This window comes from Cygnus atratus, chromosome 11, assembly GCF_013377495.2.
Source record: "Cygnus atratus isolate AKBS03 ecotype Queensland, Australia chromosome 11, CAtr_DNAZoo_HiC_assembly, whole genome shotgun sequence".
In the NCBI taxonomy this organism is placed as follows: domain Eukaryota; kingdom Metazoa; phylum Chordata; class Aves; order Anseriformes; family Anatidae; genus Cygnus; species Cygnus atratus.
In genome coordinates, this window is record NC_066372.1 from 395001 (window position 1) to 408669 (window position 13669).

At 52.0% G+C, this 13669-nt stretch overlaps 1 protein-coding gene across 2 annotated transcripts in view; it reads left to right on the forward strand.

The window, feature by feature from the left end:
* The first annotated feature begins 955 nt into the window (after window positions 1–955).
* SHC4 (SHC adaptor protein 4) overlaps window positions 956–13669 on the forward strand; it is a 31893-nt gene continuing 19179 nt past the window's right edge. Inside the window, exons 1-3 of one of the 2 annotated variants that reach the window (XM_035553893.2) lie at window positions 1116–1423; window positions 2254–2455; window positions 9589–9659. In XM_035553893.2, coding sequence (XP_035409786.1) covers window positions 1263–1423; window positions 2254–2455; window positions 9589–9659 — 434 coding nt within the window. In that variant the 5' untranslated portion in view covers window positions 1116–1262. Of the gene's footprint in view, window positions 2456–9588; window positions 9660–13669 lie in introns of both variants that reach the window. The other variant, XM_035553892.2, reaches the window with a different exon arrangement.

Consider the following 13669-nt stretch of genomic DNA (forward strand, 5'->3'; position numbering starts at 1 on the left):
GCTTTCCACGGCCAGGACTTGCTGTAAAACACCCACGCCGCGTTCTTTGCCTCCTGCACCACCACCACACCGGTGGGCTGCCAAGTGCTACACTGCACCTCCGTGGGGAGCCCACAGCCCCAGGCACGCCTTGGGACACAGATCTCAGGCTCCTCATAACGGGTGGGCTGCAGCATTGGGGGATCTTTTTCTTGACAGTGTCTCCTTCTGCCACACTGGTTTAGGGCCAGTCCTGTCAGCACTTTCAACTTCCAGGTTCGCCAGCCTCCATTAGCGGGGTTGGAGGTGTTTGTGCACCTCTGCTGCGGCATGCAAGGACCTCACACCTCGGTAAGGTGCTCCAGTTGCATCCCAGAAAGGCTGGTTTAAGGTGCTCCAGTCTCCCCAAGCAGCAGGAGGGCTGAGATGAGGACCAGCACTGGCTAAGGCCATCCCATGGCCCATGGATCCATCCCTGCCTGAGCAAAGGCACGGGGCAGCATCCCAGTCCCCGAGCCCCTTTCCTGGTGCCATCGTCTACACCGGGGGGCTGCTGGAAGGCAGGAAGCCCCTCACTGGTGGGAAGGACGGGGAGGCCAGTCTCGCAGGGAGCAGAGGCCTGGGCGGGCTGGCTGCAGGCTTTCGGGCTTCCCTGAGCAGCCTGCACCCCTGCTGGCAGCAGCCGAGCCCCAGGCCCCGCTCACCTGCACGGGCACCGCGGCCTCGCTCAGCCCCTCTGCGCGCATCCGGGCCGTGGAAATTGCAAGGCTGAGGCTTAAGGCTGCGGGCGGGGGGGCTGCAGGTGCGGGGCCTCCCGGTGCCTGCATGGCAGAGGCGGGGCCGAACCAAGCCCAACGGCCCCACCGCCGCCGCTCCGCCGGGGCCGGGCCCGGGCCCGAGCCCTGCAGCGCCCCCCGCGGGGCCCCGCCCGCTCTCCCCCCCCGCAAAACCCGCGCGCGCCAAGGGCGCGTGAGCCGGCGGCGGGCGGCGATTGGCTGCCGGCAGCACCCCGGGGGCCGCCGGGCCGCGGCCGCCCGCCGAGCGCCATTCACGGCGCTGGCTGCCTGCACGCGCCGAGGCTCATTCATAAAAAAACCCAACAACTTCATTCATAAAAGCCGCGGCGGCCCCGCGCTGCGGAGCTGCTGCCTCGGGCGGGCCGGGCCGGGCCGGGCCAGCACGGGACAGGAGAGCACGGGACAGGACAGCGATGGTCCCGGCGCCGGTCCCTGCGCTCCGGATTCCGGCGCTGAAGGACTTCGGAGCAAGAATTAGCGAGGGCGATGCTGAGAAGCGCTGCCGCTGCTCACACCAGTGCCTCTCTTGAAATACACCCGGCTTGCAGCTTGCCTGCCGGGCAGGAGCAATGCAGCACACGGATGCTTGCTTTTTTTTTTTTTTTTTTTTCCATTGGGGCACCGAGGTTGAAGATGCCAAGAACTGGGTACCTTCTGGGGTTCTTGCTGGTCTGAAAATGTGTTTGAGCTTGCAGCTTGTAGCTTTGCTCTGCGTTGTGTGGAATATGCTTGGGCTTTTGCTGCAGCCAGGACTCCGCGATCAGTGATGCTACAACTGTGAGTCTCCAGAGCTGGCTGTGATTTTAGTGTCCGGCTTGAGGCAGTAACGAAGGCAGGTTGGGGTAGCAGCACTTTGGCTTAAGCTGCTGTGCCACCGATGTCCTTTCCTGTACACTGCTTTTATTCCTGCTTACAGAATACCAGATGTCCGTGCAGTTTTAAGCCTCACACATTGAGGAAAATAAGCCACTCAAGAGGGAGTCAGCAAAAATATCCAATAGGTTTCTGTTTTTAAAATCGGTTGACTTGCCTAATTTCCATATCATTTATCTACAAGAGCAATTTATGCAAAAGTGTCCAGTTACAGAACTGCCAAGGCTATGAGAGAACGCAGCCAGCAGAGCTTCAGTGGACACGTCCTGTATGTAGGGTTGTTCAGACATCCAGGAATGCTGCACAGGGCTAAGTACAGCCGATTCAGGAATGATTCGATAACATCTCTAGATGAAGGCCCACAAAATACATCTTTAAACATCAAAGGTTCTTCCTCCTCTTCCCATTCTTCATCACCTAACTTGCTGGCGGAAGATGGCCCTCTGGGGCCGCAGGACACCTGCACCACCCTGTGCACGCTGATCCCCCGCATGGCGAACATTAAACTCGCCAACCCCTCCAGCCTGCCCGTGCTGAAAAGCTTCTGCCTGGGAATGAAAGAGGTGCCAAGGATTAAGCTCACAGAGTGCGTTACCATCCCCAGCAGCCCCACCTCACCCGAGATCAGCTGCCTCTCAGCATCGTACCCGCAGCCTGACCTGGACAAGCTGCACCCGGACCCAAAGCCTGTGGGGGACTGCGCCGGGCGGGGAGCGGAGGAGGCCGCTCCTGCGGGCAGGCAGGATGGGGCCCTCGTGTGCAGCAGTGAGAACACGGGGGAGCCAGGTGCGACGTACGGCGTGCGGGTGAGTACTTGGCACGGGGTTGCCATTCTCTGGGGCAAACGGGGCAGGAGGCTCCGCTGTGAACTCTTTGTTTCCACATCTGCAGCCCCAAGCCACTGCCCCGTCCCTTGTATCTCCCGTTTCCTGATGGATGTAGGGCTGTGTCATTGACCTGAGGGAGTTAAAAGGAGCGGTCACCCCCAGAGCTAACACGGCATCCATTTCCAAAAGAATATCCTCAGACTCTTTGAGGAACACAGCCAAGCCGCAGCTCAGACTGGGGTTGCTCTGACATAAAATGCATGTTGGAGTGGAAAGGACTGCAGTGAGGGCTTCCCAGCCCTCCCAGCAGCTCTGAGGCACCAGGTGGGTGCTGGCTGGCAGCACTGAAATGTTTGTCAGGGTGGGTTCTAGGACCTTTGCTGCTCCCTGCAGCACCTTCCTGGGATGCAGGGTGCCCCAGCTGCCCACCTCCTTTGGTGCTGTAGGGCTGCGTCTGATTCTCCGAGTATGGAAAACCCTGCCTGTTCCTTCATGAGACACCCCGGAATAGACTTCCTGGGTATTTCTCACACCGTGTGCTGGCACTGGTACGTGCCACCTTCTGAGCAGCAGTGGCTGGCCAAGAGGGGACCAGGTGGCCTGAATGAGTCCCTGGGCTCAGGGTTTCACTCCCTCTGCCCATGCCACACTCAGGAGCTTTCTCGTTTTCTTCTCACTGGGCTTTACGTTTCTGCATCCAGAACTGGCCATTTGGAAAACCACTGCCCGTGCTCTGTGCTTGGAACTTCCGACCCTGCACACTTCAGTGCTTGTGCCTCATCTGACAAAGGCACTGCCAGGTGAAAACTGCCCGCTGCTGACATGGGGGAACCAGAGCCAGTGCGGCACAGAGAGCATGGTCTGAAACTACTTCAGAAATACCAGCGTAATGGCTGGGCAGGCCAAAGGCTCCTGTCGCTCTGGCTTGCATTAGTTGTGAGACTGGCACCAGCAGAAAACCAGCCATGGGAAATGGCAACTAAAGCGCTGTCGTTTGCGTTTGTCTTCTTGTTAAAGACAGAAGTAGGAGAGAGCCTGCGCTTGGGAGGAGTCTCTCACAAACTGAACTATCATCGTGGTTGTCCTCTTGTGTTTATTTTTCTTTAAAGTCTAATACTTGACTTGAAAGCACAAGTGCCAAACGTGGCTCCTGGTGCTGGGCTTTCGCTCAGCTGACCAGAAGTGTTGTGCTGCCGAGTGGTGTCACGGTGTCGTGTCATGGTGTCTCGGTGTCACGATGCCCAGCTTGTGGCACCTGCCTGTCCGTGATGTGGTGCAGCAGTCACAACTGAGTCTTTGTGAATCTTTGACTCACAACTGAGTCACAACTGAGGCTTTGAAGTAGCTGCAGGGATTCAGATGCTGAGGTGCTACTGGCACAGGCGCACCTACGGAAAGAGGTTTCTGGCGTGGGGAGGAGAAGGTAACACGCAGGGGGATTTCCCAGGTCTCTGTGGTGGCCCAGACCCGAGAGCAGAGGTAGCAAGGTGTTACCCGCAGGGGACCACGCAAACAAAAAAGGCAGAAGGAGAAGCAAAAACAGAGCCCAGCTTGACAGGAAGGTCAAGAGATGTGGGGAAGGGGTCATCGCCTCCTGCTGCTCCCCAGGCTGCAGTTCCAGTACGTTTTTCTGCTGGTCTTTCTGGGGTCATGATGTTTCATGGGGAAATCTCTCTGAAGGGGTTTTGCTGGCAGGGACCTCCCAGGACAGCAGGGAAATGTTTTCCTGCAGCTCTGCTGCAACTTGCTGCTGCTGATGCTAGGGGGGTGGCACGGGGCTGCACAAGCCAGCCCAGGAGAGCTGCAGGAGCGCTGCTAATGTGCGTCAAAATGCATTGTGGCAAAACGCTGTGGTTTTTCAACCAGCCCCTTTAATGACAAGCAGGTAGGTAAGGAAGCAGCTTGGGGGCTTCAGGGCCGTAGCATCACAGCAAGGGATGCTAAACTCCTTTCCCCGAGCTTCCTTTCCCCAGAGATCTTTGGCTTCAGAAGCTTGAGTGGAGTCTGAAGAGGATTTGACACTTACAGGGAGAGCATCTGTAGGTATCTTGGAAAAACAATGATCTGCTGAAGTAATAAAAAGATCAAAAGCTGTCACCTACAGACTAGAGCGAGGCAGAAATCGTCTTTCTGGGGCTGGTTTTGAGGGGTGGCAGTGACTGGATTTGTTGTATTCCCCAAGAGGCGGCTGCAGCTGTGCGGGGCAGGTGGAGATGGCCACCGGTGTCTTGGCCCCTTGTATTTCGGCCACATGTCACCTGGGCTCTGGCAAGGATGTCGAGACCCCTGACTGTGCCTGCTCCCCTGAACCGCTCGTGTGAATAATAAAGAGCCCAAATATTGGTATTTTAACAGAGCCAGTGCAGTTATCCCCGTGCAATTATCTTTAAAAACAGATCTTGGACTTGTGCTCCTCTTGCAGGAAGGAGATCAGCTCTGGTGGCTCGTGGCTTCAGGGCTGCAGCCGTGAATCATGAGCCGTGGGCTCAGGGTGCTGGGACGGTGATGCTGGGCTAGGCTGGGGGCTCAGGAGTGCAGCACTTGCCAGGGCACCCCTCATCCCACAGCTGTAACCGCCTCCGAGACTGATGCTCTTCTCTGGGTAATCGTTCCTTAACAGCAAACAGCACCATGAGCATAGCCCATGCTCATTTGCTGGGTCAGGTTCCTTTTGAACCATGTCTGTCACAGCCTGGCCCCAGTGCAGAAAGTGCTTTTTCAGCACAAAACTAAGAAGAAAGGGAAAATGTGTGTGTATATAAATAAAAAAAAAAAAGTGTGTGCATACATTTAAAATGTGTGTGTGTGTGTGTATATATATATGTGCACACACACATATATGCATTCATGAAAATTTCCCTGTTTTTTTCTCAACACTTATTTAAAAATTGAAAACCCTTGAACGGAAGGGTCAAATTCTCCAGCATATTTTCTGTTTAGCAAAAGCCACTCTTTGATACAAAAGCTGCAGCTTGCTGCCCCTGAAGAAAGAGTGCTGCACGGCCAGGAGGAGCGGGACAGACCTGTCTGTCGGTCTGTCCACACGTGCTGCTAGCAGGAAGAAGATGAACACAGGACAGGCACGCAAGGAGGTCCTTCAGCAGTCGCCAGCCCCAGAAACTTCTGCAGTGCAGGAGCTTAAGCCAACACTGACAAACCAGTTGTGGCTTTTGGTGTGTTTAATGGGCTTTTTTCTCCCGTGACATTGTCCAGGCTGTTTCCCATCTCTTTCTGCTAGAGTCTTCATGCTCTCTGGCCCAGAGGGTACCAATGCCCTGCTGTGCATGGCTGCTGCCCTGGGCTGCCTTTGCCTCTCCGCTGGTTTCAGGAGGGATGGGAGAGCAGAGTTTGCTCCCAGCTCGGGGAGGGGTTGCTGCCTGCTGGGGGAAGGCGGCGTGCTTGATGCCAGGGAGCGAGGTGCTCGTATGCAGCGATTTGTGTTGCTCCCCGGCTGGCAGCCGGCCCCTCCACGACCTGGGGCACCCCATCAGAAGGAAGGGAAACGGAGGCAGAAGCGTGGTGGGATTCATGCCAGCAGCAAGTGCCAAAGCGAACCAAGCATGCCACACTCTTACTGTTAGAGGCACGGGCCGTTTCTCCTTGGTGTGAGAGGCAGAGGCCAGTCTCAGTTCCAGCACCACGCTCCTGCCACGTGCTGCTGGCTGCTGCTCATTTATGCCCGGTTTCCCTTTCTGCCGGATCCATTACAAGCTCGGTGAGTTGCTCAAAAACATCACAGCAGAACACAGGCCCAGCCCTGGAAAGCAGAGAGCCCCTGCCCAGGGGCACCCCCAGGCGCTCCCCACCTGGCAGCCCTCACCCTGCAAGGAAAAAAGAGGGTAGGTGGCTCAGAAATCCTGTCCCATTACTTCAGAAGTGCCTTGTTAAAGCAGTGCTGGGAAAATAAATGTTTGGATGGGAGTGGGATTCCTGCCATGCTCATTTGCACACAGTGCTGCTGCTCGAGATGGGTTTCTGCCCTGGCATCTGTACTTTTTTTAGGGAATTTGACTGCAGCCTAACCTACATTTGGGCAGAGGCTGTTTAGTAGCAGTGTGTTACCTCGTTGCCTCTGCTAGCAAATCCTATCACCTGGATTCCTCATTAGATGGCTCTGGGGTCTGTAGGACCTGCCCTAGGCATTACTTATGAATTAGCACCTGTTAACTAGTAGGTCTAATTGCACGGCTGCAGCCGTGTTGTTTAATCATGAGCTCCATCAGCTGCTCCCAGTATTGTTGGTGCTGGTGAATCACTGGCTGACATTTGGGCTGGAGCTGGAGCCACTGTGTTATAGAAAGGAATGAAACGAGATGTGGGGCTCTATTAGAGGGTGCCTCAAGAGCTTATTCACGCAAGCCCTGCCTGGTGCATTCACATCTCCTCCCACACAGCCCTCATCCTGCCTGCAGTCACTCTCTGTCATCTCTTGCAAAGAGATGTGAAAAGATGTGCATCTCCAGGAACCACCCTGCTCCCCCCCCCCGACCCTGCAGCATGATGAAACAGAAACATCCCCAGATCATCCTCCCCTTCAGACCCTGAGAGACGAAGCTCCCCCAGTGCAGATGCTCTCCCCAGCCCCTGCAGGGAGATGGGGAACAGAGCTTGGCACGTGTCGCCATTAGAGGAGCTGTTCCCTTGCCAGCAGGGACCAGTGAGTGTCTCCTCTCTCTCCTGAGAGCCATCGCTCATCCTGGCAAGACCTCTTGATCCCACTGCTGTCAGATCTGTGGGCTTTGGAAGGCAAAACACCTTGCTTGGACACCACACCTCATGTGCTCAGGAGCCCAGGCACGAGTCACCTTTCCCTCCCCTCTCAAACCATGGTCGAACCCTAGATACCACTGTCCCCGTGTTACAAAAATGCCTTGCAGGTAGCTGTGGCCCCTCATGGGGCAGATGGCTCTTGTGCGGCTGAGCACTGCTGCAGCTGCCTGCCCCACTCTGGTACGTTGGTCGTGTTGCTGGTCTCTGCAGGGCCTTCTGTGGTGGGGTTAATCAAGTCCTTCTGTGTTTTTTAATTCTTCTTTCTTCCTCAGAGATGTCTTTTGTTTTCTTTAATAGGCTTCCAGTATCCCATTGTCTTTTCTAAGCTCTCCCCAGGCTTCTCCCCAGCTCTGTGAGCCCGGTTTCCCCCTGCGCAGGGCTCTGCGGTTCTGCTGTACCCCTTCTGCTGGGATGGGGAGCTTCGGCTGTTACTGGCTGTGCTGGTTTAGATAACCGGCTGCAACAAAAATAAATGAGAGATGCAGTGAGGTGCCATGTTAATGCACTCCCCTACTTAGGCTTTTAAGGGAAAAAAAAAAGGTCTTCTGTGAATCATTGATAAGTTCAGCTTCACTCAGGGTCACTTATGCAAAAAAAACAATATTGATTTTACATCTTTGCTTAGAGTAGCTTCCCACGCATCTGCTCAGGATGCAGTGGGGACTCACTTATCAGCATATGACTCACCTAATCCTCTAAATCTTTCTGTTCTCAAGGAGCACCCAACCAGCTCACAGGATGCTTGACCTTATCCTGTAGGATCAGAGGTCTCTGCCATGCTATAAGCTGAGGCGCTAGACATATTTTCCATGTTTGCTTTGTTCCCATTAAGCAGGAATATCTTTAACAAGTAAGATAGCTCTCCGAGTCCTTTACAAAGTCATTAAATGTTCATTAGGGAAGCAGTTCTGCAAACCCTTCAGATTCTTATTGATGTCCTTCCAGGGCTCTGACCTAATTCTGGAGTTCTCCCAAGGGTTGTATTGCTATTTGGAAAGAAACCAAAACAGGGATAATACCATTGTTGTGGAATCCCTGCTTGACTGCACACATACGTTCTCTTTTTAACACAGTCATTTCTGAAAATCTCCAAAGCTGAAACAGATACCTAAATCCAACCCCCCCTGAACGCCCCAGCAGAAGAATCAATTCACAGGCAGCCTGGTGCAGAGGAGGTAGATACAGGGCCTTTCTCTGGACAGACAGTGCTTCCTCTGTCCATTCAAAACAAGAGGATGGAGTGTGCACATGCCTGCCTGGGATTTCCGGTCTCTCTGATGTATCCCAGAAGCTTTGACTCTCTGCAGGACAGGTCTGCAGGGGTGGGCTGTTGCTGCAGCCTGCAGCCCACGGTCAGGATGGGATGCTCCCAAAAGCTCCATTCCCAGGCAAATATTTCATAATGGAGCAGGGGATGCCAACTGGGAAGCACAGATCTATGTCGACCCTGTGGAATGGAGACATCTGAGCACTTTAATAACAGAGATGGCTATCAACAAAAATGCTGAAGGAACTAGTAAGCTATGCTTTAGGAGAGGTAAACTCAGCGGATAGATTTAGCCTGGTGCACTTCTTTGAGATGAAAATGTTCCACAGGTTTGTGCATAATGTCAAAGGAGTCTGTGTGCTCACACATCGTCACAGTCTCAATGTTTCTGAAAATTTGTCCTATGCAAATCCCAAATGAGTATAGAAAGAGCCCCCAGCTGTGCCCCATACAAGAGAAGTGTGGGACTCAGCCTCTAATTCAAAGCAGGTTGGTTTATAGTGCAGGCTCTTAAGAGCTGTTGCTATGATCCTGAATTGCAACCCTACCTCCTTCATCTTCTGCAGAAGTTATTTGTCATCAGACCTGCAGCAGCATGGAGCCAGTGGTTTTCGTCATGCCTAGTAAGCTGCCCAAAGGGACGTTCAGCTCTTCTGCACAGAGGCTGAGTGCAGTGTTCCTGCAGACACCCAGGCATCCTCTGCTCGTGGGAGAATTTCACTCCAGCGTTTATGTATTCCTCCCAGCTCAGTGACACAGGCTAATCAGTGAGAATAACCTGAATTAGGAAAAAGGAAGGATTGAATTTTGTGTATCCAGAGTGCTTTACCTCTTTTTTGTGCTATGTTGTTGAAGTTGCTGATATCTTCATTGCTGTTCTGTACACTTTTCAGTAAAACTAGATAGGTTTAGGAAGTTGCTTTAGAATGGCTGATTTGATTTTCCATTTAGACTCTGATTCTGCATATAGTCAGTGGACTGAAATCACATTTGCTTTCTTCTGTGACCCTCCTCTTGCCTGTTTTGCAGATATAAACACAGTCATCATTTCTCTCTGTCTCTTTGTTTTCCCTAGTACATGGGCTGCATTGAAGTGCTGCAGTCAATGAGGTCCCTGGACTTTGGCACACGAACGCAAGTCACCAGGTAGGCACTGTCAAACTGCAATTCAGCACAAGAATGAAAAGCCTGAGTGCTGATTTCTGTACAAAGCCACAGGCTCATGCCAAGCTCATAGACTCTTTTGAATAGGAGTTTGCATGCTTTGTTTTTCTTTTTCCCAAGTGATGACTTGAAATATTTGATCATTACAATAGGCTATTTGCATTGGGGACAGAATTGTTTCAGCCACAGACCTCATTTCTCTCTCAGTTCTTGCTTTGGATGCAGAGGGAATGCCCCTGCAGTCGCAGCATGGTACAGACATCCCCAGCGACTTGGGTTCTGGCGGCAGCCAGGCCATGACCATGGGCTCAGCACTGCCCCTTGGCTCACCCGGGGTTCAGGGTGAATTTGTGGGTGCCGCCACAGCCCCACTGCTGCTGCGGGTGGCCAAGGCAGTGAGCCTGGGTGCTCACAGGCATCTCTTCTGCTGCTTTCTCTCTGCTTCACACCTGATGCAGAGTGGCTAATGAATTTTTGTCAGATGTGACATTGCTTGGCCCTGTTTGCACCAAGACCAGGCTCAGCTGGAAGTGGAGACACAGGGAAAACATGCTGAAATGCAGTCATTTCCAGCAGTACTTTGAGCCTAAGCTTCCAGGCTGCAAATCAGAAAAAGATGAATATTCTGGTCTCAGATACAATGGAAATTAGTTTAAACATGAAATATTTTGGTGGTCTTTCAAGAAGCTTGCTACTTCTGCTGCAGATTGCATCGCTGCCAGTCATTGGGTGTAGACTATCAATATATGCATGTGTGGGGTTGTTGAAACGTCCTGTCAGGAACAGAACAGCCCAGCTTTATTTTTACCCATATAGTCCTTGTGTCTGTAAGTGCGTGCAAGAGTGCTTTTCCAAAGAAACACCTTCTTCCCAGCTCAGAGCTGCGTGCTGCTGGGGTGCACTCATGGTCCTGCAGTGTGGCTCCCAGCACCCCGGCCCCTGTGCCTCCAAATGCCTCTTGGAGGGCTGTCTGCATGCAGAGTATTTTTGCCCTGCCTTGGATGTGTTCCCTCCTCCCCTCAGCCATTTTTCTGGCATGGCTCAGGCTGAGGATGCCGGAAGTGTGGTTTAGGCTTCCTGTGGCTGCCCAGCTCTTCCTTCCTGCTGGCAGATGATTTACAGATGCTCTTTTGCTTCCTGAAGTGTTCATATCAAACGGTCTGGAGACAGGAAAGGAGCACGAAGAGATAAGTGTTAAACTTCTACCTATTGGCTCCCTGAGTTACCAGCTAAAAAGAAGAAACAGAAAAACTGGAGTCCTTAAATGCCTATATATTGCACTCAATCAGCAGTTGTTGACAATTACAATCAGCACAAGCACACACTCACCCAGTTCCTGCACGTGTGTACAAAGAAGTGCCTGAGATACAAATATAGGTCCCTCACCCTAATTGTTTACTGACCAAAAACAGAAATGTGGTATTTTTTTGCCCAGAGTAATCAGGCTGGCATGTTCAGACCCACTCATCAACAGCATCAGCCAGAAAGTGAGGTTATCTCCTGTTTGTAAGATATTGACTGTGTGTGTTGCTAGACTTACAAAACAGAGATTTGGACGGTTTGTCTGGAAAATAATGAATATGAATTACTGCCTAAAGAGAAGCTGCCAACTTAAATTTGGCCCAAATAGTAAGGTTTTGTTAACCAGGGCTATGTGAAAACTTAACAATGGAAATATTTCCATTACCTAAAAAAAATGCCACTGCTGACCTTAAGAGGCTCTTTTGTGTATGAGAAATTCAAAATTAAACTGTTTGCAAACTGAATGTTGAAGTGCTGAGCTCATGCATGTGAACTTTAAAGTTTGATCGATTACAAACTAAGTGACAATAGCATTGATTATTCTATTGTTCTCCCAGGCAAGTAACTTTATAGATGGCCTGCTCAATACAACAACCAAAGACTTATTGGGAATGGTTCCATTTTAATAATCTGTGTTATTTGTACTGGGGGTAAAACCATATTTTTCTGTGATGGCATTTCAGTAAACAAAGGGCCATGCTCTGTTTTAAAGCGATGCAGACAAGGTCTCTAATTATGTCTCTTCCCTGCCCTGCTGCATGTCTATTTGCATTCTTAGTCTCCTGATCTCTAAAATTAAAGCTATTTTTTACCTACCTCACACGCATGTTGGAAAAATCAACAAGCTGATGTTCGTCGAAGTGCTGTGAGGAGTCAAAGGACTTGAGCGTGAAGGATTTATTTTCCAGTTTATTGCCATACTTGCACTTTCAGAGTCACTTACCAGAGATGGTAAGAACTGGGGCTTCCAAAATGCGTTCTGTCTGGGCACGTAAGTGCGATGTTTCTGGGCAGCATGCAGACCTACCACCCGTACAGCTGACCTGGAGAGGTCCTTCAGACCTGGCACGGGGCTGGGGAGGGTAGAAGTGGCCTCCCCAGTGCTGTGAATGACTTGTGAGACCGTAGGGGCCTTCAGGCCGAATGACCGCAGCACAGCAAGGGAAGAGCCAGGCACTGGGGTGCTCTTTACCCTTGGCCCTGGCAGTTGTGTGGTGAGGAGCTTGGCAGAGGAGGTTTCGCTGCAGCAGTTTTCTCTTCTAGTTTTCTGACAGTCTGCAACCCAAATTAGCAGGCTATTGCAGTACTGAGATGCTGCCCTCATCCGTGGCGCAGGAGAGCTGCAGTCTGGGCTGGTGACTTCTGGCAGACAGGCTGGTCCAAGCACTGGGGTGACAACATCCTGAAGTCCTGCAGCTAAAGCTCACAGAACTCACCCGCCAGTGCTGCAAGACCTAATGACAAGGGTGGGTGGCTCTGAATCATCTTGCTGTGATGTATGCCTCGTCCGTTGTGGGAAAATATAATCCAGATTGAGATGAATTTAAGAAAATCCCTGCTCCCTTCCGCACCAGTTGAATCAGCTGGTTTTAAATCCAGTCTGTAGTAAACTCAGGGTCATTTGCATTCAGCTGAAGCGTTGCTGGGGTGGGCTAGACCCACATGTAGCACTGCTGAGTGCTGTGCAGGGAGACACCATGTCAAACCCAGCCACGAGTTGTGTGCTTGGTTCTCAGGGCTACGATGTGGGGCTGATGCTGTCGATTTTCCAGGTTAGCCCTGCCCAGGCGGTTTGCTGACATCTTCGCTGTGCCACACATCTTTGTTTAACCAGGGGGTGGGAGACTCATCATAGCACTCTCTTGCTCTTATTATATCCCTTCCATTTCTCAGAAATGTGTGATTCCAAGTTACATGGAGATGACAAGAGCAATGCCAACAAATAACAATAAGGGTAGCAGGCTCCTCTGCTCGAGAGACTTTTTATTTTTAAGTGTGGTCATTGTGAGCACACCGTGCTTGCTGCTGACAGCACGAGGCGCTGGGGCTGGAGCCCCTGTGCTGTGGAGGTGGCAGCTCTGCCTGTCCCACGCCTGCACTGGACCCTGACCTGTCCTCCCCTTGTCCAGCCCCTTGGCTTTTTTCCTTTTACACATCTTCCAGTTCTGTTAAATCAAGCTTGGTATCTGGACATTTATGGGAAAGGGGATTCTGTATCCCAGGTCAGGGCACTGACTTGCAAACTTGGAAGTGGTCAGGCAGCGAGGCTGGGGTGAGGGGTGTCTGAAACGGGCTGGTGGGGCAGCCGGTCGAAGAAGGCTGACTTTGTTTGGGAGATTAATTTCAACTTTGTTGAGACACACAATCCCCTTCTGTTAGATAGTGTAGGCAGAGCCCTTGATGCTTAAAAGCAAATCTTCAGCAGCATGCTTACTTGCTTACATCAGCCCCTCGCTCTTCTTTTGCTCTCATTTGGGGAAATAATCAACAAAGCATCTCTCTGTCAGTGCTGTGCCTCCCCTCCTGCACGCACACTCGAAGGAGCGTCTGTGGTGGGGCTTATTCCAGAGGTGCAGGCCCAGAGAAGAAGTCTGGATTTGACTGTACAGCTGAGCTGATTTAAAGGTTACGGGTGCCAAAAATGGGGGTGACAAGGGCCACAGAGCCCTTGGGCCTGGGCGAGCAACTAC